Raw genomic sequence first — 27,642 nt, forward strand, 5'->3', positions numbered from 1 at the left:
CACTAAGCTTTAGGGTACCTTGTAACACAGTAATAAATAATTGAGGGGGGGTGCCAGGGATTGAACTCTGGGGCACTCAACCACTGAGCCACATCCCCAGCCCAATTTTGTATTTTTATTTAGAGACAGGGTCTCACTGAGTTGCTTAGTGCCTCGTCATTGATGAAGCTGGTTTTGAACTTGCAATCCTCCTGCCTCAGCCTCCCAAGTCACTGGGATTACAGGTATGAGCCACCATGCCCGGCATACACAGTAATAAATAATTGAAAGTCTAATTGGGTGTCATGGTGCTCACCTGTAATCCCAGCAACTCAGGAGGCTGAGGCAGGAGGATCACAAGTTCAAGAACAGCCTCAGCAATTTAGCAAGAACTTGTCTTAAAATAAAAATAAAATAAAAAGGCTTGGGGATGTGGCTCAGTTGTTATGTGCCCCTGGATTTACTCCCTGGTACAAAACAAAAAGAAAAAAATAAAATCTGGGAAGACATCCAATATCTTCATGGAGAAAGATGAAGTCACTTAGGAAGAATGTATAGAATGGTTGTGGTTATTTGGATGAAGATGAGCACTTGCCACAAAAGTAAACCATCCTTATGCTGTCCAGTGATTTTGACCTATATGATTGACTTGAAAAGATGACCTGGGCCAGTCAATTCCTCTTTCTGGGGAATTTGGAATTGAAAAACAGGAGCTCAGGAATGATTGAGGATGCTGTGAAATATAATTGGTTCCCAAGAGACTCAGATGAGCCTCAGCAGGTTGTAACTATATGTAAAGTTAGAGGGATAGGGGTAGAAAGTCTCTGTGAGCAGAGTGAACCAACCAGCAGATAAAGTAGGGAAAACATATGCAGAGGGCAGCAGAAATGCTTAGAGTTAGCTGCCTCTGGTCCTGACAATTTCCCAAGTCCCAGATGAGGACCGGCTAAGTGCCCATCCCCAAATTTCCAAGGGATTCTCCACATCGCTTCAACAAAAGAAGAAAGTTGGTGGCCACTGGTGTTGTTTGACCAAGCCACCTTTCCCAGCTTCCTCTAATAATGAGACTTGCCACCAGACAAGGAGTAACATGTGCCAAAGACTTGACCATTGTTTGCCTGCACACAGTGACTGATCCAGGGATGACCATGTGATCCCTTTTGGGCCTTCATATATGGATGTTGGGAGATTTGGCTCTTTTTTCCCTCTGGGGTTATTAATTTGGGATATGAGCTGGACACTCATCTTTTCCTGTGGCAGGTGAAAAAAACATTAAAAAAAAGTCCATCTGGAAGGACAGTGAGGTCACAGAGATTGAGAAAAGCAGAAGCAGGAAATAAGAAAGGGTGTAATACAGAGTTTCTGGATCCAGCAGGGCCAGAACTTCCCAATTACATGAGTCAACAAGTCTCTTTTTGCATAAACTTGTTTATGTTGGATTTTGTTCACTTGTAACCAAAAGACCTAACTAATCTACTCCTCTTTACTCATGCTGACCTGAGTAAGGCTCTGTTCCTTGCCATCAAGGATCCTGCCCCAATTCATGGTTCAGTCCCTTTAAGAATTTTCCTAGACCCTTGGAAGGGTTATAGAAGTTGGTCCTCAACTGTTCTTGCCACCTTTCTGGGGATCTGGCTATCCTATCTGGCTTGCCTCTCCCTGATAGCTGGCTGAGTACAGGGATTCCCTGGCTCTGTATCTCTGGACTTCAATCAGTACTTTCCCTCTGGGGAGGGAATAAGTTGTGAACAGACCCCTTTGAGCATCCCTGCCCCTGAACTGCTCCCCTGGGCACCCCTGCCCAGCTTGCCTGGTCTTGTTGGCTAGAACTGAGGAAGACTCCTGGGCAGTTACCACCTCTTCCATGAAACCATCTCCCCCCTTTGCCCTTACCTATCCTCACACCACCCTCGGGCAAGACTCTTCCTCCTCTGAAGCTCAGAGCTCAGGGTTTGCTACCTCTCTTTCACATTCTGAATTGGGTTTATTCCCATGGCTAAGAAAGCACAATAAGCAGTGGCCTTGATGTCAGGAAGTCCAAGTTGAAGTCCCAAATTCTTTGTTTTGTTTTTTAAAATGAAGACTTGAATGTGCTTGGCTCAGCTCTCAGAGAACCACATGAGAAGGTTTGTTGATTATGATGGACTGTGTACACGAGGGGCCATTGTTGGGAGGTAGGAGGGCTTCATAGGAGGACATCCTTAAGGCTGAGGAATGGGTGGCCCGGGGAGAGGCAATGATGTGTACATGCACAGAGGCCTAAGAGACTTCCCTCCTATCCCCCTTAGGAGAATGGGGGAGGACAGTTCTGCTTGGCTTAAGTGCAGGGAGCAGGAGAGGGAAATGAGACAAAGAACGAGTCTTCTGAGATCAGCTGGTGGCAAACCACGCAGGACCTTGAAGGACATTAATGTGGGTATCCTACTGGGGGGAGACTGTGAGGAGCTGACATGGCCAGATGTGTGTTTTAAGATTATTCTGGTTTCTCAGTAGCAGCTAGATGATGCAGAGGCAAGACAGAAAGTAGCAAGGCAAGACTGGTGGGTAAGAAACTATGAGGGATTTGGGGAGAAGGTAACTCAGGACATTTACACCCCAATGCTGGCAGGGGATAGCACTTCCCATCCCCCCAGCATGGTTTCAGCTGGAAATAACAGTCCCAAGTTCTCAGACTTCTGAGTCACCTCTTCAGGTTCATGGATACCCCGAGGCCAGGTCACCCTCCTTCCTCTGTCCTAATTGCTTCCTGCCAAGGGAGCTCCCCCTCCAAGTGTCCTTGAGGAAACCCTTGTAAAAGCAATTGAGCATAGAAGAAGGAAACAGGTACCTCCAGCTCTCACTGCCCCCGATTCCCTTCAGAGACTAGTGCCTCTCTGACTGTTGGGGTGTGCTGAGAGGGGAGCTTGACTTCCAACCCCCACCCTACTCCCACCATACCTGGGCTAGCTTAGGAGGGTCTCAGGACTGTGATTAATGGAGAAGCTTTGCACTACACACGGACCCTTGACCAGCAGGGAAGGTGTGGGTTCAGCTTAGCTTCATTTGCTGAGCTGCATGCCTTGTCACGACAGGGCCGTATTTGTGAATAGGGGTATTTTTTCTAATCATCCCATCACAGCCTGGCTGCATACTCATGGGGCTGCTTCCTCTCTGAGAGGGTCCCTTTTCTTAATATGGACCAATTGTCACTCTGGCTCTGAGCCCTTCTTTCTTCCCACTATCCACTCATTTCTGCTCTTATGATGCCTTCTACTGGACAGAGAGAGAAACCAACTCCTGGTATGGGCTACCTTTGGCTTCCTTCTGAGGGAGCTGTTCTGCTCACAGGTCCCACACATCAGTGTCCAGTCAGATCTCAGAAGACACCTGACTTATGGGATCCCCCAAAAGCTGAGCTGAACCAAGCAGATTCTTTGGATTGAACAGACACACAAGGGAGATATCAGTAATATCAGGTAAGTCCTGACACTGAGTTGGATACCCGTATGTGAAGAGAATTCAAGGAAGTCTGAAGAGAAGCCTCTGAAAAGAGCAAGATGCAAATATTGCCCAGGGGGCAAGAGCCCCAGAGCCCAGAGCTGAGGAGGGAGAGGCCCAGTTGCCAGTTTCCGTTCTCTTGAGGCTCAACCATTCTTGATTTTCCATCTTTAGGGTTGCTTGTCATCTTCTCTCCTCTTTCTTTGAAACAGCTCAAGTGCCATGTGATCAGAGTCCCTGCCAGAACGACTTTGATCCCAGTCACATTCTTGATGGCCCCACTGTGAGCTTCCCTGGGCCCCTCTCTCCCTTCCCCTTCACCCCATCCCTAGCCCAGGGTAGGGAAGAGCAGGAGTTCTCTGCACAGTCACGCCTTTTATTCATTATCAGTGGGAAAAAGACACACCACACAGCACAGGGTCGACCAGTGGGGACAGTCACTGAGGGTGCAGCCAGAAGCAACACTCTATAGACAAGGGCTACACTGGGAGCTCATAGTGAGCTGGGGTCCCCTCTCTGCCACACAGCCCCTCTATTCCCCAGTCCTCCTCACTGCCGCTGCTTAGCAGACTGTGAGCCTGACCAGTGTTCACCAAGCAGAGAGGGCCACACACTCAGTGAGGCCATAGCCTGCCTACATCCTGGCAAAGGCAAAAAGGAAACCCTGAAAATATCAGAAAGAAAATTCCATATGTTTTGAAGACTTTTAAATTTAGGATTTGAATTATTTCATTTTTCAAGAGCGATGAATGAAATATGCAAGAAACGTATTCTTGCCTCAACAGTGATCTCTAAAGTCAACACAAAGCCTCACCCAGGGTGTATCTTTAGGAAATATTTGTTGCTTTAATAAATTTTTGTGTAAAACTATTTACAGTGTCAGCTTACTACCCTGCCTAGGAATACCAGCTTCTCCCTTTCTCTTTCCTTTCTCCTTCCACCCTACCCTAATCTTTTCTCTCTCTTTGCAGCAGGATGAATTTTCACCTCTAGGGACTCTGCCATGGTCAAGAAAAGATTTTGCTTTTAAACTTACTTTTTCTTAACTTTTGATTTAAAAGTAAATTAAATAATCCTGACTATGCTCTAATGACTGGGATGGTCATCTAAAGTAGCCCATGTTGATGATCTTAAAGATAAGAAATAAGGTGCTTATTGATTAGCCTAAAAGGATGAATGAACAAGGACAGAAAATGTGAGAAGAAAGATTCTGCAACCTTGTAATTCACAAAGTTGCTATAAGACATCGAATTGCAAAGGATAGTTTGGCTATATTAATGTTTTAACTGTCTGAATAATTTTTAAATTTTATTTTAGTGGTCAATGGACCTTTATTTATTTATTTGTATGCAGTGCTGAGAATCAAACCCAGTGCCGCACACATGCTAGGCAAGTGTTCTACCACTGAGCCACAACCTCAGCCCTGTCTGTATATTTTTGTGTCTGTGAAAGTCAGATATAAATCTCTGCTAACTTTGTGCTTAGTGACAAGTCCCTCTAAAGCTGAGGCAGCAATAGGATACCTGCTTCTGTTCTTAAGGCGGGGCCAGTGCTCTACCACATGGGCTCCTGGGTACATAGTCCTTGAGATACCTAGAAGAGAGTGGGAGCAAGGTCTGGCCTGCCCATGGCTCCTCCCATCAGCAAGATGGAGGTGCCAGTTTCTGGTCTGGCATTATGTTCACTCTGTTGGGCTATCTGAAAACCCTTGGCCTGACCAGCAAATATCACCCATGGGTATGCATCCATAAAACTGGAATGATCAAATCTGCTCTCATGGGTAGGACTTGCCCACCAGCTTGGTGGGGGCGGGGAACAGTTCTCTCAGGGAAGAAGACAATGTAAGATGCTTCCAGGGTTCTAGGTTAGAGGCATCCCAGGATAGCATTGGTCTATTAGCAGAACTGCCCGTAACAGAAAACAAGATTCTTGAAAATATAGGGACTTCAAACTTCTGTTTCTTTTTGGAAGACCACACCCTTAGAAACTTCTTAGCAGGAAGCTTATAAAGGACAAAAGCCAACTTGGCTTGCTCCAGAGTCAACCTCCACACCAATCAGATACAGGAATAAGCAGGGAAGAGAAGAGTCTCTTTGCTCTTAGAGAGCCGTGGGTTCAAGTTTTGACACTGTGTAACCTCCTGACTGTGCTCTTGCACAAGAGACTCCCTTTCACTAAACCTCAGCTTCTAAGTCTGAAGAAAGGGAATGAAAAATTCATTCTTCATAATCTCCATAGATTATGAAGATAAAATGAGATGGGTTTGTTGAAAAGCCTTTAAAAGCCATGGAATTCCGTGTGATTTTGAGCTAGGTTCGATCCAACATTTTGGTGAGAAAGAATTTCACTTAGCAAAAAGCCTTCCACCAGAGATTCAGGTCCCAGCTGAGCCAGGCTGTTAAGCCTTCTGTATCTGGCTTGCTGACTGACAGCACAAGGTACACCTATTCAGCTCCTGAAAACAATGGAACATCCCTGGAGGCATTGCAGGATAAGTACCTCCTAGTTACTGCCTAACAATGTGAATTCCCTAGCCTCATCTTTCGGCTGGGTCTTGGTGGTCGGCAGGATAGAAAGAGAGTGGCAACCCAGTGGTCCTGTTACTTCAAAGGGCCACATAAAGAAAGATCCAACAGAGCTTGGGATTACTGAAACTCTTGCATCCATCCCCAAGAGTTTCCACTTGTAGAGAGGAAGGACAGGTGAGTGCTCAGAAGTGAGAGGCGAACTGCATCTCTTTCCTGTAGAGGCAAACTCTGCCATCACATGCACTGGCACTGCAATCATTCCCTACTCCCACTCTAGGCTGGCAGCACCTGAATACTAGACTGTTTTCACCAGCAGTTCAAGAGGAAGTCAACTGTCACTGCACATCAAAGATAATTTCTGATCACAAGTACAGGAGAAAGTAAAATGAACGACTTGATGAAGAAGCAAGAAGAATTTTTCTTGCTGTCAAAGCATGCAGCTGTATATCTCACGGATTCAAAATCAGAAAGCAAAGCCTGGGCGCTTGGAAAGGGGTGAATTTACCTGGCAGATCTAGGATTGAGAGTTAGAAAAAAAAAAACCTTTCAAATGGAGCATGCCCAGCACACCTTTAGGCATTTGGTCCACAAATGCAGCCTGGGAGCCTAAACAGTGGCCAGGTGGTCACTTCTCCTTCTGGATAGAAGGCAGTGAAAGAACAAGGCCATCTCTGAAACTAAATCAAATTCAGAAACAAGCTTCCATGATGTGGGATGCACACTTGTCTCACTCTTGGCACACCTATCGTTTCTCTCTCTGAAGCCAGAACCCAATCAGAGTCAGTGGGCAACAAAGAGTTACTTGTTCACTTGTTCAATCAAAAAAAGTTCATTTAAAAAGAAGCAGTGGAAGCAGCAAAAACTGCTGATGGTGACAGCTCAGGACTCAGCCTGACAAAGAAAAGGGTTGTCTGTTAAGTCTGGTGGTATTTTCCCCTTGTATCTCAACTTTTTTTCCCCCCTGAAAATTAGCATTATCTATAATCATTTAATCATTTTATAAGAAACCAAGTAATATAGAGTATCTTTACTATCCTAACCTAATAAAATGACTTTAGCTCTTTTAAAGGGTACTAAAAAAATAAGTATTACATAAATTTCCATTTTCCTTAAAACTTCCACTCACATGGCTCCTAAACATCTAAGTGCTTTTCTTTTCAGCCTTCTGCAGCTTTGGATGGAGCTAGTTAGAAGATGCAATAGCTCCTCTCAAGCTAGTCGGCAATCCTGTACCTCTTCTCAGATATGTCTGACACTCCTGTTTGAGACTCTGACCACTGAAGGATGCCCCATTGCCAGCTAGGAGCTTTCAGAGGGTACAGACTGTGTCTTGTAAACTACCATATTCTTAGCACCTAAAGGTGCATGGCACTGAACAAATGTTCAATAAACATCAGGGGGAGAAAGGACTGGGGCCAGAGGGGTCAGGTAGAGTTGAGGGGGCAGGGTAGAGACTACCTTTAAGGAATCTGGGTCCTTCGGAAAGGACAGATCCAATCTGACCCTTTGACTGGGGCCTGTGGGACCCGCATTTTATAAAGCATAAGCCCAGAAACAATAAGATTTCAAAGAGTACCCCAGCACCCCTCCTTAACCACGCCTCTTAGGACAAAGCCAACTCCCCTGTGCCCAACTGATGTTGGTTCTGGGCCAAGGCGAGGGGTGAGGCTAGATAACAATACACCTGAGGACCTGTTTCTTTTGGGGGGTAAGGTGATCCTTCAAGGAACCTGACTGGGGAAGAAGGGCTTGGGCAGAGGAGTGAGTGGGCCAGAAAGTGAGGCTGGAGTATCCCTTTCCCTGGGGAAGGGCCAGCCAGAGAGGTCACCAGGTTGGGAGATGGCATGCCCCTCTTGGCCAGGGGTCCTGCCCCTCACCAGCCTCTACTTCTGCATGTCACACTGCAGCAGCAACACAATGGATGGGTCACTTTTGGCTGCCTCCTTGAACTCCTCCAGTGTAATATGGTCGTCCTTATCCTGGTCCATCTTCTTGAAAATCTTGTCCACACGCTGCTGGGGTGTGAGCCCATCCTGGTTCATGCGCATCATGATCACGGTGCCCACCATCTTATAGATAGCCTGGTGGAGCAAAGAGGGAGGTGTGAACACCCACAGAGGGAGGGAGGGCCGAGAGTAAATAAAAGGCATCTGCAGAAAGGGAGGGAGAATACCGGGAGGGATCCAGGATACTGGGAGGTGATATATGGTCATTAAGACACCTCAAATTGGGGCTGGGGTTGTGGCTCAAGTGGTAGCGTGCTCGCCTAGCACACGTGAGGCACTGAGTTCAATCCTTAGCACCACATAAAAATAAAGGTATTGTGTCCACCTAAAACTAAAATAAATAAATAAATAAATAATTTTTAAAAAGACACCTCAAGGGCTGGGGATGTGGCATGTGCAGGGCGCTGGGTTCAATCCTCAGCACCACATAAAAATAAAATAAAGATGTTATGTCCACTGAAAAACTAAAAAAAAAATATTAAAAAAATTCTCTCTCTCTTAAAAAAAAAAGACACCTCGAATCAAGCATGTCTCAAACCCAACTCTTCACCCCTCCCCCTGTTCTTCCTCAACGTTCCCTGTCTCCGTAAGTGGCAACTTCACTCCGACAGCTGTTAGACCAAAAACTTTGATGCCATTCTTGATTCCCCTCCTTCTCACACCCCATGGACACACCTTTCAGCAAACCTTGTGGGCCTCTAATTTTGCAGTAGATCCCATATCCATCCATCCATTTCCTTCCACTTTCCCAGCTCCTTGATGATTGCAGCCTACACCAGCTTTTGACTACTGTGAAAGGCTCCTACGTGGTCTCCCTGCTTCTGCTGTCCCCTGCTGCTCATGGTCTATCCTCCACACCCACCTGACAGGATGAGTTACTCCTGGCTCCCTATCAGACCACTTTCCTATCACTCTCCACTCCACTCCTCTCCAAGGATTCAGCCTCCTGCTCCTCCTTGAGCCTTGCAAACACCATCTCACCTACATTTATTTTCCTTCTGCTCCCTTGCCTTATTCAAGTTGCTGCTCACTTTTCACCTGATGTAAAATCACTTTTCCTCTATTACTTTGATTATTTCCTTCACAGCACTTGCTGCCGGACCAACACAAGTTTATTGATATATTTCTCTAAGTTCTCTAGAGGACTTAGTTCTCTAGAAGGAATCTCCTATGAACAGTGCCCTGCTGCTGGTGATACTCAATATTTATTGTTTAAAGAATAAATGAGTTAAGAATTTAGGCTCTGAGCAGCCATTATGGCACACACCAGTAATCCCAGAGACTCAGAAGGCTGAGGCAGGAGGATCTCAAGCTCAAAGCCAGCCTCAGTAATTTAGAGCGACCCTAAGAAATTTAGCAAGACCATGTCTCAAAAACTAAAAAGGTCTGGGGATGTGGCTCAGGGGTTAAGCATCCCTGGATTCAATCCTTGGTACAATCAATCAATAGAATTAATTAGACTCTGGAGCCAGGTACTCTGGATTTGAACCAGGAACTGCTACTTGCTGCTTCGTTTTCCTCCTCTGTAAAACGGAGATTCTGACAGCATCTACCCCATAAAGACCCCATCCTGAGAAGCAGGTATGAGCGAGCTGGGAACCCAGCAGAGAGGCCTAAGGGAGGATGGCAGAAGAAGCCTAGGGACACAGAGTCAGGGGCCCGCCCTTCCTAGCGCACCTCGATGATCTCCAGCATCTCCAGGCGAGTGATGCGCCCGTCGCCGTCCAGGTCGTACATCTCAAAGGCCCAGTTGAGCTTTTGCTCAAAGCTACCGCGGGAGGTGACCGACAGGGCGCAGATGAACTCCCGGAAGTCAATGGTGCCATCACCGTTCTTGTCGAAGGTGCGGAAGGCGTGCTGAGCAAATTTGGAGGCGTCTCCGTAGGGGAAGAACTGTGGAGCGAGTGGGAGGGGTTGGGGCGCAGCGACAGCCTCGCCACCGTGTCCCCCCCTCCCTGCCGCCTGCCCCCTCCTGGGGCGCCCTCCCTATCCTCCTCCAGCCATACTGGGTACCCGGACACCTCGCCCCGCCCCGCCCCACCTTGATGTAGAGCTGTTGGAACTCCTCCAGGTTGAGGATGCCGCTGGGGCAGTCCTTCAGGAAGCCCTTGTACCACTGCTTCAGCTCCTGCTCGCTGAACTCCGTGTTCTGAACCAGGTCCTCCAGCACCTCCGGGGCCAGTTTGCTGTTGGTCTTCCCCATGGCGGGGCCTGGGGACAGAGGGCTCCCTCAACTTGGTCCAGAGCAAGAGTCTCGCCTCAAGAGTGGTCCCCAAGTCCCCTTCAACACCTTTCTGCACCCCATTCCCTCCCATAAAGATCTGACCTTTCCGTGGCCAGGATCTCTCCTTTCACAACAGGCCCCCTCCTCTGGCTACCCAGCTCAGCAAGCCCCACGTGGGTACAGTAGGCAGTTCTTCACCCACCCCTCCTACAGGAAGCCACCCTCCCTTCCTCCCCACCCCCTAGTGATCCCCCTCTCCCCTACATGGAAGGGTTTTTTCCCTTTGGGACACTTCCCCATAATAGGACCTCCTTTCTCCCCATAACATCCTGCATCCCAGAGTAGGCCTTCCTCATAGGGGGTCCATAGCCTTCCCGTTCACAGCTGGCTGTCCTGCAGCAAGCCACAATTTTCATCCTCTCCTCTTCCACTTTCTACAGCTCCCCACACCTGTAGCATAAAGCCCCAACTCCTCTCCCTCCTATGCAGAGCTTTCTGCACTCAGTCCCCCTCACCTCCTTGGCAGGCTGCTGACCTACCAGGGACCTGAGGCAGGTTCCTAGTGTGACCCCCTAGCTCTGTCTCACAAGTTTTTTCTCAAGGCCTTCCTGGGCCACCCTAGCAGGAAGCTTCTCTTCCTCTTTCCTGTGTACAAATAGAAAATCTTAGCCTGGAGCATTGATGACCCTGATTACATCAGTTTTCATTAACCCATTCATTCCCATAGTACTTTTTGAGGCTGACTATGTGTACTAGGCCTTGTGCTAGGGAGGGAGATAAACACAATACACGCCTTCAATAACTCATAATTGGGTCAATTGAGTAGAAGATTGGGGCTTTCAACCCATGTCAAGGAATTTGACTTTACCTATAGGAAACAGAACCTGGGGCTTTAAAACCAAGGACTTTGAAACTAACAACACTTAAAAGATGTTTCAATATGCCAGGTGCTGAGGATCTAGAAAGAAGGGATGCATTTTGGAATTTTTCTTTGGCTACAGTATGCAAAATAACTTAGGATGGGGGTAGGTAGAGCAGGGAGGGGTCTGCCACACAGTTTAGGTGACATAATTATGCTAGGGCAGGTGCTGTGGAGACATGTGGATGAATCAGGAGATGTTAGAAGGGGACATTGGCAGGGCTTGGTGACTGGTTGGATGGAGGAGTAAGAAGGGCATAGAAGTTAAGGCAAATGCTCACATTTGGGACTAAATAGATGGAGGTGTTTTGTTGAGAAGCAGGCTTGGGGAGGATTGAATCAGTCCCACACTGGGATGGGAGCCCCTCTAGTGACCTATATAAGGGAAAGCATTTGAAGAGGGTAGCCAGGCCCTGAAGTGTGGGTGGGCACTCCTATCTGACTCCCATGCAAGAAATGTCCCTCAGAACCTGGGTTTCCCAGGACACAATCTGGGAGGTTGGGTCTTGGGATGTAGCTCCATGGTAGAGCACTTGTGTAGCATGTGCAAGGCACTGGGTTCAATCTTCAGCGCTGCATAAAAAATAAATCAACAAATAAAATTATGGAACTGTGTCCATCTACGACTAAGAAAATATTAAAAAAAAAAAAAACCCTAGGAGGTGATTTTGACCTGCCTAGAGTCTCTGGAGGGAAGCCAGGCTGTCAGCCACCTGATCTGAGTTTGGTATGTTCCCCCCAACCTCCTTTGCTGTGTAACCTTAAGCTAGTTACAGGATATCTCTGGGCCCCAGGTCCCCCCCCCCCGCTGGGCCATGAGGAAGATCAGGGAGCAATAAAAGTGGCAACATCCTTCCCCACCTACCACCCCCAGAGAATGAGGAGTCCTATGCAGTAAAAAGCTGGGGTGGGGGAGGGGGGTGAGGCACATCATCTTCAGGAACCTGGGTCTACGAGGTCCTAAAGAGCTGCATTGGGGCCAGAGACAAGGGTGCTTCTGGGACACTCATGGGCAAAAGGAGTCAGAGTTCATACTTAGCTGACCCCTCCCCAAGTCCAAAGATTCTGTAGTCTCAGGGTATCAGCAAGGAAGCTGGAGAACCCAGAGGCAGAGGTGTCTGATGAAGGAGGCACTGCTTCTCCCCATTGTCTCCTGTGGCATGTGTCTGAGTGTCTGCGTGAGGGGCTGAGTAGGTACGTGGGAGGATGTCACTGTATCAGGCTGCGAATCTGTCAGAGCACACATGTCTCTGTGTGTGTCCTGGTGCCTGTGTGGCCCTCACCTGCTGCCCTCTTTCTCCTCTCTGCCTTGCGCTACATTTCCCACAGTTCTGTCTCCTATTTGCCTCTACTGGGTCCCAGACCCAATGAGGACCAGGATTCTTCCTTTATTTCTGCTCTTCTCTTTTGCTCTTTGGTCAGAAGATGAAGGCTGGCAATCAATCATCCTTTAAGCTCATCCCCTTATTTTAGTGAAAACTGAAATCAAGCGAGAGGGAAAAACTGGCTCAGGGTTACCCAGCAGGTCAGCGCCCAAGCTGAATCCTTGCCACCTGCCTGGACCATCCTCTGTACATCATGGCTAATCGTGCTCAGCTCAGACTTTCTCCACCCCTACCTGGCTTCTGGAAAAATCCACTCTGATCTTCCTTTTGCCTCAGAGACCATCTTGCCTGAACTCCAGGCCATAGTCTCTGATACCCAGGAAATATCCACGCTAGTGTTGATTCCCCCAGCATTTCTGAGTCAATCTGTCTACAGCCAAACTCACTCTGGACTTGGGACTATTTGTCCTCTCAATTGAATCTGTTCTCTCTCCTCATCCCTGGGGTTGGCAGAGGTAACCTATTCCAGTTTTTCCCTCTTTCTTTTCAAACCCAGATCAAATTTGCCATCAAGTCCTCTTCCTTCCTTCCTTTCTCCCTCCCCACCCCTTTCTGTGTTGGGAGTTGAACCCAGGGACTCATACGAACCATGTAAGGACTGAGGTTCATCTACAACCTTCTTTAATTTTTATTTTGAGAAAGTCTCTTGCTAAATTGCCCAGGTTGGCCTCAAACTTGCAATCCTACTGACTCAACCTCACAAGTAATTGGGATTGCAGGCATGCACCACTGCACCTGGCTCTGTGGTTTATTCTTATTATTAGTAGTACTGGGGATTGAACCTAAGTGTGATTAACCACTGAGCCACATCCTCAGGCTTACTACTTTTATTTTGAGACAGGATCTTGCTAAATTGCTTAGGGTTTCGCTAAATTCCAGAGGCTGGATTTGTACTTGCAATTCTCTTGCCTCAGGCTGGTTTCTTTCTTTGAAACACTCCCGAAACATTCACTATCCAAGTCCAGGGGCAGAAATCCAGATGGTGTTCCACATGCCAAGCCAGGCCCATGCCCAAGGGGTTCACCTGCCTCACAGGAAGTGCCTTCCCTCTGACTCTTCTGTTCTGAGGAAGTACACCCAGCCCCGGAAGTTACAATAAGGGCAGAGGCAGCCATGTTCGTTGGCCCTTTGAAACTCCAGAATCTTCTAAAATCTGGTTTCAGGATGCTCACCTATCTCACCTTACCTCCCATTGCTCCCCTCACTGCCACATACTCTTAAGCCAGACTTCTCACAGATAGAATAGACCTCACCTATTTGTCTGGCTAATTTCCTTTCCTCCACCATCCTTTTTCTCTTCTGGACTGACACAAAGCTACAATCAGCCTTCAGGGCCCAATTCCTGATGATTATCCTTTTCCAGCCTGGACAGTAGGTAGGCAGCAGCACAGGCTCAGCACTCTGGGTACCAAAAGACTGTGCAACCTATGACTCTGTAGCAGAGACCTCACCTGGTGCTCAAGAATTCCAGGGGATGCCTTTCCTGAGCTAGGAAAAGTTCCCCAGGACTTTTGCTCAATGGTAAGGAGCTTATCCATACACAGTAGGACCCAGACCACTTTTGAGAAGCTTGGTTACTGAGAAAAGTGCTCTTCCCATTGTTCCTGAATCTGCCTTCTTGTATCTCTCCCCCGCGGTTCTCTGTCCGATATGCATATATGTAGCACCCTGCAGAGGCTTGGAGGTACTGCCCAGGACCCAGCTATGTTCAATGAACATCTCTTAGTAGATTATGTGAGAAGAGCAGAGCCCCTTTCTTCCTTGTAACTATGTCACACTGTCTTTTTTTGGGGGGGAGGGGTGCTGGGGATCGAATCCAGGGCCTTGTGCATGCACGGCAAGCACTCTACCAACTGAGCTATATTCCCAGCCCCAATACATTGTCTTGTTTACCTGTGCTTTTCCTATGGTACCCACTTTAGAGACAATGAACCCAGAGCCAGAAAAAGGAAGAGTTCATCCAAGGTCAACTAGAGCCCATCAGCAGCAAAGCAAAGGCCAGAACCTAGCTTGGGGCATATTCTGTTGGAGCCATGGCCTCTGGAGAGCTGTGCTCCAGCTGAGAAGCTGGCACTGCCCCCAAACACAAAACTGTTGCTCCTCTGTGCTTAGAGGTTTCTTCTAGAGGGCTCAGGGTTATGGGCTTCGAGTGGAGAGGTGGCAGTGAGGGTGGGAGGGACTGAAGGAGGCAATAATCCCACACTCTCGCCCAGCTTCAGAGAAGCTGGTGCTGAGGCGGTTGCTATGGTGACAACAGCTCCCTGGTCAGGAGATTTTCTCTTTGCTCTCCTCCCTTTGCTCTTCTTCAAGCAGCAGCAATAACAGCTGCAGCCAGGTCTTCTCCCTCTTCTTCTTCATGAGAGGCAGGGTGTGAAAAATAAAGGGTGAGCTCTATTGGTCACCTCCTATTTGGAGCTGTCCAAATCAGGGTGGACTAGTAGTCGAGGAGAGACTCCCTAAGAGAAGGGGCCTGGAGGAGGTGGTCTGTATCTAGGCCTGGGTAAGAAGTAATGTCCCTTCAGTGAGGACTGAAGTTGTTCAGCCCTCCTCTGTGAAATATCCTTATGGTTCAGAGCCCTATTTTCCCATAAACAGCCATAGAACCAGAGTGTGTCAGTGCTGGAAGGCTATTCAAGATCATCTATCCTGTCCCTGCCACCTTACCATTCTACCAAAGATCAGAGAGGAAAGTGACTTGACCAGGGTCAAATAAACCACTGAGGCAAAGGCAAGATTTGCACCTAGCTCTTCTGCCTTCCAGGTTCAAGCCACCTTAGGGAAAGGAATGACACAGTCCACATGGAATTTTGGCATGATCCCTGAAGAATAGCAGGAAGACAAGAGAGGGAGCAACAAGGCTTAGGAAGGCTAGAGAGATACAGATTAGATATTTGAGAGGCGGAATGAGAGGACCTGGTTCTTTGGTTGTGAGGGGTGAGAGGAGAAGGAAGTATGGAAGCTGAAGCCTTGGCAGCCAGTGACAGGGTAAGGATAGTCTACTGTAGGGTGGCATCCTCCATCCAGAAAAAAGAGACCAAATATGGGGACTTCTGCCTAGTACTGGGGACCACTGGAGGTGGGCTGCTGAGAGAATGTCTGGGTGGGAGGGTGCTTCTTCTCTCCTTCAGGTATGCTGGGAGCTGTCAGCTTGAGGGATGGGAAGTGGTGACAATGTAAGCAGGGAGTGGGCGCCCTGTGGAGGTGGGCTGTCTTTGGGGACAGAGCCCATGGTGTGAAGGGCGATGAGTTGCCGGAGGAGCTGGTGGGGACTCTCTGGAGGTGGGAGGTTGCCATGGGGCTAGGCAGACTAGCCATCTCCAAAGGCAACAGGAGGGTGACTGGTGCCTCTAGCACCAACATCACCACACCCCCACGCCCCCAGGTAGGTGTATGTGTGAGCCTGTGAGCCCTGGGAGCCAGAGCAATGGATGTTCTTACCTGAGCTGGGGGTAACGAGGCGGCTTCCTTCCTTGCACCAGGGGACCGGTCTGAGGTGGAGGTCTCCTGTCCCCGGTCCTCCAGATGCTACTACTTATGGAGGACCCAGGATCAGGAGAAGAATTAGGGGACAGAAGAACAGGTTGCAGAGGAAGAGTGGAGGGGGAGGGGTCTAGGGCCTCCGCCCAGCGAGGTTGCTCAGAGGGCCCGGCCCCACCCGCGTTACCTGAGGCCGCTCGCCGGGTCTCCGGATCGCTCTGAGCCTCGGCGGGCCTCGGAGGCTAGGCTGGCTCGCGGGCGGGCAGCTGGGCTTCCCAAGGTCCACGCCGGAGCCGCCTCCCAGCTCTTGTATCACTATGTGCCCCTGGAAGGCGACACGATTTGCATAAGCCCCGCCCCACCCCGGGCAACTTGGACGTCGATTGGCTCTGCGGGGCCGAGTGGCAGGCGGGGTTTCAGGTGGGGATGGGGTGGCCAGTGAGGCCCAGCCACAGAAGCGCGCCCCGCCCGCCAGCGCTGACCTTCTCGGAGTCTCCAGGATGCGGGAGGACTGTACCCCTATCTTTACCCCTTCCCTGAGGCTCAGACCCCGGGTCACAATCTGGGGTGAAAACTACTGACAATTGAAGTGGATTCACAAAAACAACCGCACCGTTGCTATGGAAACAAGAGAACCACAGCCGAATCTCTAAGCCCTCTCTTCCTGGGCCCCAGCGGGGGTGGGGGTGGAAGAGGGGATGACTCACAAGATGAGACCCCCCCCCTCCATATCCCACCCGAAACTGGAGAGAGAAAACGAGCAGTGCCGAGTGACAGGTGGAGGAGAGGAGATGGGATGGTCAGCAGCTCCTGCCTTTGCACCACCCGCCCCCCATAACCCACTCTCCTCACTCCGTGAAACAGAGAGGAGGGTAGGTGTACGCAGAGAGCGCAGTATGGATGGTGAATATTCAACCTCTACCTGTCCCCAAGCTAGATTACCCCGGCAGCTCTTAATTCCATCCCTCCTCAGACAAGCTCTATCCTTATTTCTGGAAGACCCCCAAAATGTCTCTCGTATTGTCTCGTAGAAGGACCCCTCTACCTACCTTAAGGACCCCTGCATTCCCCACCCTCCGGTGTTCCCTGCCCTAGATGGAGCCTGTCCCCAGCCGCCGCCAGTCTCCGGCTTCGGATGTTGACACAAACCCGAGGCGGTTTACACTGAGCGGGTCTGGAAGGTTTCAGGGCCCCGGGAACACCTCCTCCCCGCGTTTGGGGGTCTCCCCAAAACCTGGCCACGCCATTCAGGCAGCACCGGAGTGTGAGGGCTCACAACTTAAGGAGGTAGAAAGGAACCCTTTTATGCCAAAGTGGGGGTGAAAGGCGAGCAGAAATGCCTGGGCTGGGCCACGTGCGAGGGAGGGCCTTGTAGGGATCTATTAAAAGTGGGGCGGGACGCCTGGAGATTGGTCGAATGGGATCGCAGATGCTAAGAAGCAGGTCTTCTGTCCAAGCAGCAAATGTAGAATTGGGAGGGCGATGGGGGATGGGGACAGGCCTGCCACCAGTGGAGATGAGGTTTCTGGGGCTGATCCAGGAACCTCCAGGATAGGCAGGCTGGAGAGGAACCAATAGGCCCCCGTTCCTGCCTTGATTTTGCTGTCCCATTCTCCTGGCTTCATGATGTGTCTCTATGGGTCTCTCTGGGGCCCTAGCTGGGGTTTAGGGGCTCCTCGCTGGAGCCTAGCAGGTAGCTAGGGACCTGCCCCTCCAGATAGGAGGTACTTCTCTGGCACCTTTTGTTGGTGACTATAAAGGACAGGTGTTAGAAAGCCCTCTTTTGCTTTTCAGGCGACTCCTCTGCTCTGGGCCCTGGGGACCCAGAGGTGGGCAGAAACTGTCCTGCTTTCAGTTAACCATAGTACAAGGCACAAGGAAGTGGGGATAGGCAGCATTTGCTGGAAATAGTATCTGAAACCCTAAAATGGAGTCCCATTTTTGCAGATGATTCTATATGTGACCATGAGCAGGACCTTTCTCACTCTGGGTCTCCTAGTCTGCAAAATGTGGGAGCTAGTACAGAAGATCCAGTGGAACAGGGGAAGAATTTCAAGTCGGAAATTCTTTTGGGGGTCTTCCAGAAATAAGGATAGAGCTTGAAAATTAAAGAAATTTTAAAAGAAAAGAAAGTATCACACTGAACAGAGTTAGATGGGACTGAATCTCTACCCTATGAGGCAGGTGCTAATGTTACCACTAGGCAACATATTGAGAGCTTACTTTGTGCCAGGTGCTATTCAAGAACTTTACAGTAGTCCCCTTTACTGGTGTTTTTGCTTTCTGTGGTTTTAGTAACCTGCAGTCAATCATAGTCTGAAAATATTAAATAGAAAGTTTCAGAAATAAAAAATTTATAAGTTTTAAAGTGTACTCTGTTCTGAGTAACATGATGAAATCTCATGCCATCCCTCTCCATCTCTCCATCCTGCCTTGGACATGAATTATCCTTTTGTCCAATGTATCCATGCTATATATACAATCTGCCTGTTAGTTATAGTTAGTGGGTTATCATAGTGCTTGGTTTCAAGTTATCCTTATTTTACTTAATAATAGCTGCAACCAGAGTAGTGATGCTGGCATTTTGGGTATGCCAAAGAGAATCCATAAAAGATGTCCTTTAAGTAAAAAGGTGAAAATTCTTGACTTAATAAAATTGTATGCTGATTGTTAAGAGCTATAACAAGAATGATTCTTCTATCCATGAAATTGTGAAGAAAGGAAAAGAAATGAGTGTCAATTTTGGTTTTGTACCTCAAACTACAAAAGTCATGGATTAGTTAAAATGAAACAGGCATTAAATTATAGGGTTCTATACATCTGCAGTTCAGACATCTTCTTAGAGTCTTGAAATATATTCATCATTGATAAAGAGGAACTACAATATATATGCATATTACTTAATTTACTCCCAATAATAACTCTATCAGGCAGGCCCTATTATTACCCCACTTAACAAATAAGGAAATGGAAGCCAAGAATAGTTAGGTAATTGCCTCAAGTTCACATAGCAAGGAAGTCTACAGAACTGGGATTTGAACCCATGCAGTCTGTGGGCTAGAGCCCACAGTCCTAGCCATACACAATACTGCTTCCTTAAGGTCCTTCAATTCTTTGGATTGGAATATTCATATGTGATTCCCCAAGCCATTAGAAAACTCCTGAAAATAGCTTCTCATTCTCAGGCAAGTAAGACATAGGATTCCTATAACATAAAAGAGCTGGTATTAGTGAGGATAGGTCCTCCTAAATGGCAAGAGAGCCAATATGAGGTTCTCCTGATCATCCCCACTTTTTGTATTTTGGAGGTACAGGGAATTGAACCAAGGAGCACTTTACCTTGTAGTCATATCCCCAACCCTTGTTATTTTTTATTTTGAGACAGGGTCTTACAAAGTTCCTTAGAGACTTGATAGTTTGCTGAGACTGGCCTTGAATTCACGATCCTCCTGCCTCAGCTTCTTGAGTCACTGGGATTACAGGCATGCATCACTGCACCTGGCCTGTCCCCATCTCCTGGGCAGGACCACCCATGCAGCCTCACCCCTGAATCATCTTGAGGCCCAGAGACTATTCATGAGCCCATCTGTACCTGTTTACAATGCTCAACTCTGAGACCCTGGTTCCCTTAGGTTTGATGTTTAAAGCAATAATAGCTGACATTGACTGAGTTATTTCACTGTGCACCAAACTCTCTGCCATGTCCTTTATCTGAATCTTCTCATTGTATCCTAAAGATAACCATTCTTGGGGTTAGTATTCAAAATATCTAACAAGCCATTCCATCTTTAGCATTACCAATCAGAATGCATGCTGGTCTTAGTGGTAGATCAAGGTCTTGGTAGCTCTCTGTTCTGTGAAGAGTTAACAAGAATTATTGGATCAAATAAGGCAAACAGGGTAGATGTCAGGGTCCTCTGAAGCCAAAGGATATGGTTGTCTATTTACCAATCATTGTGGAAGTATTTTGATGTTTTCACAACCAGTTTAGCTGTGCTGGTGCATAAGAACAGAATTTCAGCCCCTTTATTTCATGACAGTGGATGGAGGTTCAGAGGGGTTAGATAACTTGCTTATTTTAACACGGTTCAGTAGCAGCAGAACTGGGATTCCATCCTAGGTCTGACTCCAAGGCCCATACTCCTAATCACGGACCATTCTGTGTGCCTGGGAAGGAATAGTGACAGACTATGTTGTGTAGCTGGAGGTTAAACCAGAGAGTTGTGGCTTACGTTCTGAGACTGTGTCATGGCCTTGCTGTTCTCAGGGGTGGAGTCTTGGTGAACACCAGTTCTATGTAGAATGAGGAAGGCAGAGCAAACTGCCAAGAAAGAGAACATGGTTGTGCAGGAGACCCCGAAAGAGGACATGGAGGGAATTGAGGCCTGGTAGAGTTCCTGTGAGGGTAGAGAGTGGTCACTTCAATTCACTCACCAAACTGCTAGCATTCCTCTCATCCCCAGTCTAGGACAGCGCCTTTATGACGGATAATGTTTCTCTGATTCCCTGGGTTTTCTCCACCAAGGCTAGTGTAGCCTGGTGACAGCTGGAATTCCCCTGGGTCCTAGATAGTTCACAATCTCCTCTGTGGGTTGGAAGAGAGTGAGATCACCATAGTTGATGTCCTTCCCTTTTTCCTATTGGCTAAACAGGACTTTTTTTTTTAAATTTCTAAAACAGAAATCAATCACTGTGTGTGCATGCGGGGGTGGGGGGGCGCATTTGTCTGTCTCCCCACCCCTTTGCTTGTTAATACATGATGACTAAAATGGTTGTACAAGAGTAAAGTTTTCTGTAATCCCTGAGTGATAACTTCAGAGAACCTTGTGCTTCTACCTACCCTGTATGTACTCCCTCTTCTCCTGGAGAAGCCTGTGTGTGGTGATATTAGCTAATGATATTATTATGATATTATTATGATATTAGCTAATGATATTATTAATGAGCTAATATTTGTGGCGTAAGTGCATAAACTCAAGCCAGCCTGCCTTTGTTTGTATCTCAGCCCTGCCACTTACCAGCCACTTACCACCGGCGTACCTCAAGATCAATCCCCAGTACTCCCTCAAAAAGTTTATTTTTCTATGTCTGTTTCCTCATCTATAAAATAGGGATAATAAAGACAGTACTTAATTTACAGGGCTATCCTAAGAACAGATTTTTTCCTTTAGGAAATTACCTAGTCTTGGTTGTGTACTGTCTTGGTGGGAACTGTCAATCCAGGTGTCTTGACTTTCCTTAGCCAAGGATTGGACATAGGGTTCAACCAAATTATTCTCCCTCCCTCTCTTCTCCAAGCTAATCTGGATCTTGGATACAGTGACTCAAGGGTAGGAGATGGTTAATACCTGTTTATTCTCTGACATGCCCTGATGACTCCTTCCATTTGTTTCTGCTCTCTGAAGTCCCCTTAGGTTTGGCTTGTCCTTTCCAATATCTGTATTTTCTGCTTTTTCCTTTGGTTTTGTAAGCTACCCCTCAAATTTTATTTCTTTTTTATTTCCTCCATGGATTATCTAGCTGTGATTTCTGTGTGCTTGCAAAGGAAATATATATATATAATTGACATATTTATCACCTGTTGCTCTTGGGTGACAAGTGACAGAGAATCCAGCCCACAATGGGTTAGGCAGAAAGTGAACATAATGGGTCAAGCAAGGGGAAAATCCAGGAATAGATTGGACGTGAGAGCAGGATGGATTCAGGGGCTTAACCAGAGTGATTAACATTTAATTTCCGGGACTTGGTTTTGCTCTCCTGAATGTTGTCTTCTTTCTTGAGATCCACATAAAGGCAAGATATCTTCCAGCATCTCTAGGCAAGCACACTCTCTACTTGGAGTCCTGTAGATGAGTACTTCTCTTTCCCAGGGCAGCCTCTCAAAGTTGTGAGCTGGTTCTCATTGGCCTGATTTGAGACCCATGGTAACCTCAAAATCAATCCCTGAAGACAGGGACATACATTGCTCTGATTGGCTGGGGTTGAGTCACCTGCCTGTCCCTAAAGCTGGCAAAAACAACAGAGGTGACTAAAGTTTATAAAAACACATACATGTTATACTATCAGAGTGCAGACTGCAAATAGATGGCACTCAAAGAGATAACTGAAGATAAGTTAAGGAGGAAACTATTTGCACAGGTTTGGGTAGGGTTATATGCCAAACTCCCTGGAGCTAGGACAGTGGAGAGCCATTACTATTCCCAGGCCTCAGGGGACAGGGGAAGAAGCAAAGCTGCTCCTGTCCAAATAGATTTCCAATGGGAGCTGTGGCCTTTGGTAAAGAAGCACAGCCACTACCCCATAGGTGACCTGGTAGAGATTGGGGGGATATAGAAAAATTACCTTGACCACCCTCCTTCTCTTCCACATACTTTCCTATTTGTGTCTCCCACATCCAAGGGGAAGAAAGAGGGTCACAAGCCTAGTGGATGCAATTCACCTGAAGACTCTTGGGAGCAGAGCAGAGTGAATTAGAGAGTGAGGACAAGCAGAAAGTATAATTTCCAAGTGCATAAGCTCTCAAGTCAGAAGAACTTGGACAGTTGACTTAACCTCTCTGCAATTCAGTTTCCTAGTCTGTAAAGGGGAATTTTAACAGAACTACTTGCTGTGTGAGGATAAAGGTTTAGCAGAATGTCTGACATGAGTAAGCAATACATTCCCATAAATATATAAATCATGGTTGTTAAGATACTATATGCACTGGGATAAAGTCTAAGGTGCTATAACAAATAGGCCCAAATGTACAATGATTTAAATGCAATAGAAGTTTATTTCTTGTTTATATACAGTTTGCATACTTGTTTACAGTTTAGGGTCATTGTAAGTTGATGGGTGGTTTTTCTTGTGGGGACTTAAGGACCTAGGCCCTTTCTCCCTTGTGGTTCTGCCATCCCCTCGAGTCTCCAGTGAGTTAAAAGGGAAGGAGAGTAGAGAAGGCATGCCTGTTTCTAAATATTAGCTCTGGGCTGGGTGCAGTGGCCCATGCTTATAATTCCAGCGACTATGGAGGCTGAGAGAAGAGGATTGCAAGAGTGAGGCCAGCTTGGGGAGCTTAGCGCGATCCTGCCTCAAAATAAAAACTAGAAAGGGCTGGGGATGTAGCTCATTGGTAAAGTGTCCTTAAGTCCCACCCCAGTACTGCAAATAAATAAATAAACAATTATAAAAGCTTTGCTCTGGAAGGGGCACACAGCATTTGCTCTCACATTCCAAGAAAACCAAACACCATTCTAGAATTTCAGAGAAGGATGTAAAACAAGAGACAGTATTCAAAAGTATTTGAAGGATTAAAGGAGCAAAAGGCAGAGATTACAAACTGTAGGAAGCCACTACCACCCTGAGGCTGGAAGGTGATATGCTATTCAGAGCCCAAGTGTGTTGGATCAGGGTTGGAGCTCCTGATTCCATGGACTCTGTAGGGTTGCTGCCCTACAGGAAACCAGGAGCTCACACTCTTGCAGATGCTGTGGTCTGGAAGTCTGAAGTCACCCCCTTCTGTTATTATCACTGCTAGAGCTAGAATTAGTGAGTTTCATGCTGCTGAGGCTACTGGAGTGCAGACCACCACCAACACCCCCACACACACCACCAAAAAATGCTGGATGAGAGTTTTTATCTACCCTGCTGTTTTGCTGCTATGGCAGTTGCTGCTCCTACCATATCTAGAGAAAGGGAAAAAGCTTTTACCTTCCAAACTTCTACCAGTGAAACTCATTGGCACAACATTCTAGGGAGTCAGTTGATAAAGAAATATGAGAAATGAAGTGTACAAGCTTCCAGCCCCTTGCTGTACAGAGGGGAACATAGGATGAATAGCAGTGGGGGCAAACAGTGACTGGTACTATAACTTCAGTGTATTAAAGATTGTCATTTCAGCCACCTTTCTGAAGTGTTTGCCCAACTTCAAAACTAGTTTGACAATCTCCCTATCCCCAATGCTAGATTTCTATAAAGGAAGGGGAGGTACTCACCCCAGTTGCAGAGGGAGATAGGCTATTCTCTCACTTCATTCCTCGTAGGTTTTTATTGGTTGATTGATTGGTACTGAAATGCTCAACCACTGAGCCACATCCCCAGCCCTCTTTATACATATTTTATTTTTATTTATTTATTTAGTAGTGCTGGGGATTGAACCCAGGGACTTGCACATGCAAAAAAATTATTCTACCAACCGAGCCATATCCGCATCTCTCTCTATATATTTTTTATTTTGAGACAGGGTCTTGTTAAGTTGCTTAGGACCTCACTAAGTTGCTGAGGCTGGGTTTGAACTTGCGATCCTCCTGCCTCAGCCTCCTGAGCCTTCCTTATGGGTATATTTAAATGGTTTCTTTTCCTAAAACTCTGGGAAGGGGGACACCAAACAATTAGCTCAAAAAGTTTTGGAGTATCACCAAGAAGAGGAATGTGACTTATTTTCCAGTTTTATCTCAGCTGACGGATGTAAGGTTTGTTGATCTGCCTCAGTGTTGCAATAGCAGGGGTGAGATGAGGTGGGAAGATGTATTGGAGATAGAAGATGTGGTGGCAATGTCAACTAGAGAGAGGATGAAGGATGTGTCCTTGAATGGTCAATCCCTACATCCCTACAGTTATAAAGGATGGAACCTGTAGCCCAAGCACTGACAGATGAAACTTTTTGCAATGATGGAAATATTCTATATCTACACTGTCAAGTCTAATACTAGTCATGTGTGGCTATTGAAATGTGGCTAATGCAAATGAAAAACTGAATTTTAAATTTTTATTTATTTTAAACTTAAGTAACTACACGTAGATTATGGTTACTAGATTGGACAGTGCAGCTATAGATCTTAAAGTGAGCTGAAGGATTACTGGAACCTTTGCTAAGGAACACGATGTGCTGCCAATTTGGGATGTGTAGAAAAAAAGATGTAGTTATATTCCAAAGGACCATTGATACCTAAGAGAATAGTTTGGGTTTGAGCATCTAACCAGCAGGCCTGCAGAGACTCCAAGTATTTAGTGTTCTATCCTGTATTCTATTCCTGACTCTAAGTATACAACAAAATTGTATTCATGGTGGTGAGACTGAAAATTCTCCTGGGCACAACAGAATAGCCATCCTGATTACTAAAATATCAAAACCCTTCCATACTACCTGGTAAACACCCACCTCCCCCAGTGCCTCCCTCCACCCTAGACACTCTGCTCCCACCCCCAGGATTCCCTGGACTCTTGAGCTAGCCTAGTCGGGTCTCTATTGCCCCTCCTTCTGGCCTGGCATGGCCAGGGGCTTTCAGGATCCTGCTCAGGAGACTGGCCATTGACTTCTGATAGGTTGGTGCTGGCATCATCCTGGTTGTTACATATTTGGAACATCACCCTGGTCTTGGGCATTGAAAGCACAGTCACTGATGTGAGGTTACTCATGTAGGAGAACACTGTAATGACCCTAGTCAGCTGCTGGCCCCAACTCATTGTGGGCAGTCACAAGAGAAAAACCTTTTATTCTCTCTTTCCTCCTAAAATTGACACCAGGAAAACAATCACAAGGAGTGGGACAAGTGTGTAAGAGCTGCCTCCTGCTCCCAGCCACTGGAACCTCAAGTCCTGCCCTTCATGGAATGGGTCCTAGGAAAGATTAAAAGTGAGATTGAAAACTAATTTGGATGGAATTTCACTGGCTGAAAGTGATTGAAATTATGGGTTGGGATGTGTTGGGTAGGAGGGAGACAGGAAAGAGCACCTTTGTTCCTGGTACTAACTTCCATATTGACCTCCTTCTTTTGTCTGCCATGGCTAGTCCCTGGCATAGACCCCTTCCTCATCTTTCATCACCGAGCCTTATCGTCCTATCCTTTGGACACTACACACACACACACACACACACACACACACACATCCCTACATGCCTGACATTCCTCAAAACCTTCTTAAAACTTCCAGAGGCCTCTGGAAATCTAAAATGGGCAGATCAAGTATCTAGGGGCCAGCCTAGCTCAAGCTTGAATAATTAGATATTGTATTCTGCGAGCCTGGAACTTTGAATGGAGAGGCACAGAAATCTTGTCATCAGAGCAGAATTGTATGGCTGGTGGTGCTCTAGGAAAAAAATAATCCTGCGATGTCTTGCTATGGGGGCTCAGGTTCTCATCTTCTCTTTTGTGATGATTTCTTGGTTTTTCAATCTTTTCTTGGAGTCCCTGAGGTTTCCCATAACCCTTCTAACATGTCATCCTGCCTCTCCTCACCTCCCCACCCTTGCTTCCATGTCGCAGCCTCCGCCCTTTTTTTCCCTTAAGTTAGCCAGAGCTGGTTTCTATGGATCGCAGCCAGAGGCATCTCAACTAATAAAGGCCATTCAAGGTCAGAGATAGAAGATGCAGTGAGAGGCAGCTGCCAGCAGAGGGGGCTGTGAACTCACTTTGAAGGGACCTCTGAGTGGCCCCAAAGGCCTTTGAAAGAAAGGTGGGTGGGAGAGCCAGACAGTGGCCAAAAAGTCCTTTCTTGCAGCATTTTATCCCATCAAGAGCAAGGAGGCTGTACAAAAAGATTGTGAAATGGAAAGTCTGGGCCTTTGATCCAATCACAGCTACATCATTCTCTTCACTTATGGTGACCTTGGGCAAGTCACCTAATCTTTCAGTTTTGCCACAGATAGAGCACCAGGATAGCACAGAGATGTACTTCAGGCCATGGGGACTCTTTCAGATACCTTGAGATTTGTGGTTCTAAAGCTGGGTAGGTGGGACAGCTGGATTTCTTCCTGGGAGAATTTGTGGTACTTCTGAGAACAGAAAATCCTAGAGCCCAGGACATGAGGATAGCCTAGGTAATCGAATTCATTCCTGATGTTTAGGATGATGAGAATGGGGCTGGGCCATGGCGGGGGCTGTGAGGCATCTTGGTGAGGGTATCCACCACTGAACATCTATGGCCTCCAGGGATAACCAGTTTGCTAGGAGGACACAGTGATGGTCTGATTGACTCACAGGTTCTCCCTGGATAGCCCTTAGGTGCACAAGGGTTAGAGGTTGTGGGACATTAAAGTGTTTTTACCCAACCAGGATAATGTTTTTTTTTTTTGCTTGTTTGTTTTTGGTATCAGGGATTAAACCTGGGGTGCTTAACCACTGAGCCCCATCCCCAGCCCTATCCCCCACCCTTTTTTAAATTTTGAGACAGTGTCTCGCTAGGTTGCTTAGGGCTTTGCTAAACTGCAGAGGCTGGCTTTAAACTTGAAATTCTCCTACCTCAGCCTCCCAAGATGCTGGGATTTCAGGTGTGTGCCACTGCACCCAGCAGAACTGGTCTTTGCACCTGGTTCTCTAGGTACCATGGCCTTATATATAGTAGGGATTGACATAAGGCCCCCATCTGTCCAGTTCACCAGTTCACTGCTCTGGAACCACAACTGGATCTCTCTGGGTCCCCTCCCTGGGTGATGTTCCTGCTGATGTGGAGACTGAAGTCTCCTCAGATTGTCCCAGGGGCAGCCTCAGTGGAATCAGTGTGTCCTATCATGGCCCTCAGGGAAGAGACCACATTATAATCGTCCCAGACCATGGCCACCATATCCCAGAGTTCATGTAGCTGATGAGCGTTGGGTAGAATAGCTTCCTCCAAAGGTCCAGGTAATGCTCAGTAAGTAGATGCTCTCTGGTTTCTGCAGCATCTTCAT

The 27,642-nt window shown here is 47.2% G+C and overlaps 1 protein-coding gene and 1 pseudogene across 2 annotated transcripts; both read right to left on the bottom strand.

Moving 5' to 3' along the window:
- Window positions 1-3,811: 3,811 nt before the first annotated feature.
- Hpcal4 (hippocalcin like 4) lies at window positions 3,812-16,320 on the bottom strand. Of its 2 annotated transcripts, none has more exons than XM_078025992.1 (4): window positions 16,183-16,320; window positions 10,032-10,201; window positions 9,668-9,883; window positions 3,812-8,065 (listed from the first exon to the last, which is right to left on the bottom strand). In XM_078025992.1, exons 2-4 carry the CDS (start codon window positions 10,191-10,193, stop codon window positions 7,868-7,870), a joined length of 576 nt encoding a protein of 191 aa, XP_077882118.1. In that variant the 5' UTR covers window positions 10,194-10,201; window positions 16,183-16,320; the 3' UTR covers window positions 3,812-7,867. The 2 variants fall into 2 exon arrangements, with proteins under 2 accessions (XP_077882118.1, XP_077882119.1); XM_078025993.1 differs by lacking the exon at window positions 16,183-16,320 and adding an exon at window positions 15,957-16,161.
- LOC101969156 (nucleoside diphosphate kinase, mitochondrial pseudogene) lies at window positions 14,784-27,642 on the bottom strand (annotated as a pseudogene).

This window comes from Ictidomys tridecemlineatus, chromosome 11, assembly GCF_052094955.1.
Source record: "Ictidomys tridecemlineatus isolate mIctTri1 chromosome 11, mIctTri1.hap1, whole genome shotgun sequence".
In the NCBI taxonomy this organism is placed as follows: Eukaryota; Metazoa; Chordata; class Mammalia; order Rodentia; family Sciuridae; genus Ictidomys; species Ictidomys tridecemlineatus.

Excerpts from the sequence above, each read along its gene's own strand:
- Hpcal4 (XM_078025992.1), bottom strand. The coding sequence starts at position 10,193 with ATGGGGAAGACCAACAGCAAACTGGCCCCGGAGGTGCTGGAGGACCTG. Across the intron at positions 9,884-10,031 it reads TCCAACAGCTCTACATCAAG|TTCTTCCCCTACGGAGACGC; the intron begins GTGGGGCGGGGC and ends CTCGCTCCACAG. Across the intron at positions 8,066-9,667 it reads AGATGCTGGAGATCATCGAG|GCTATCTATAAGATGGTGGG; the intron begins GTGCGCTAGGAA and ends TTGCTCCACCAG.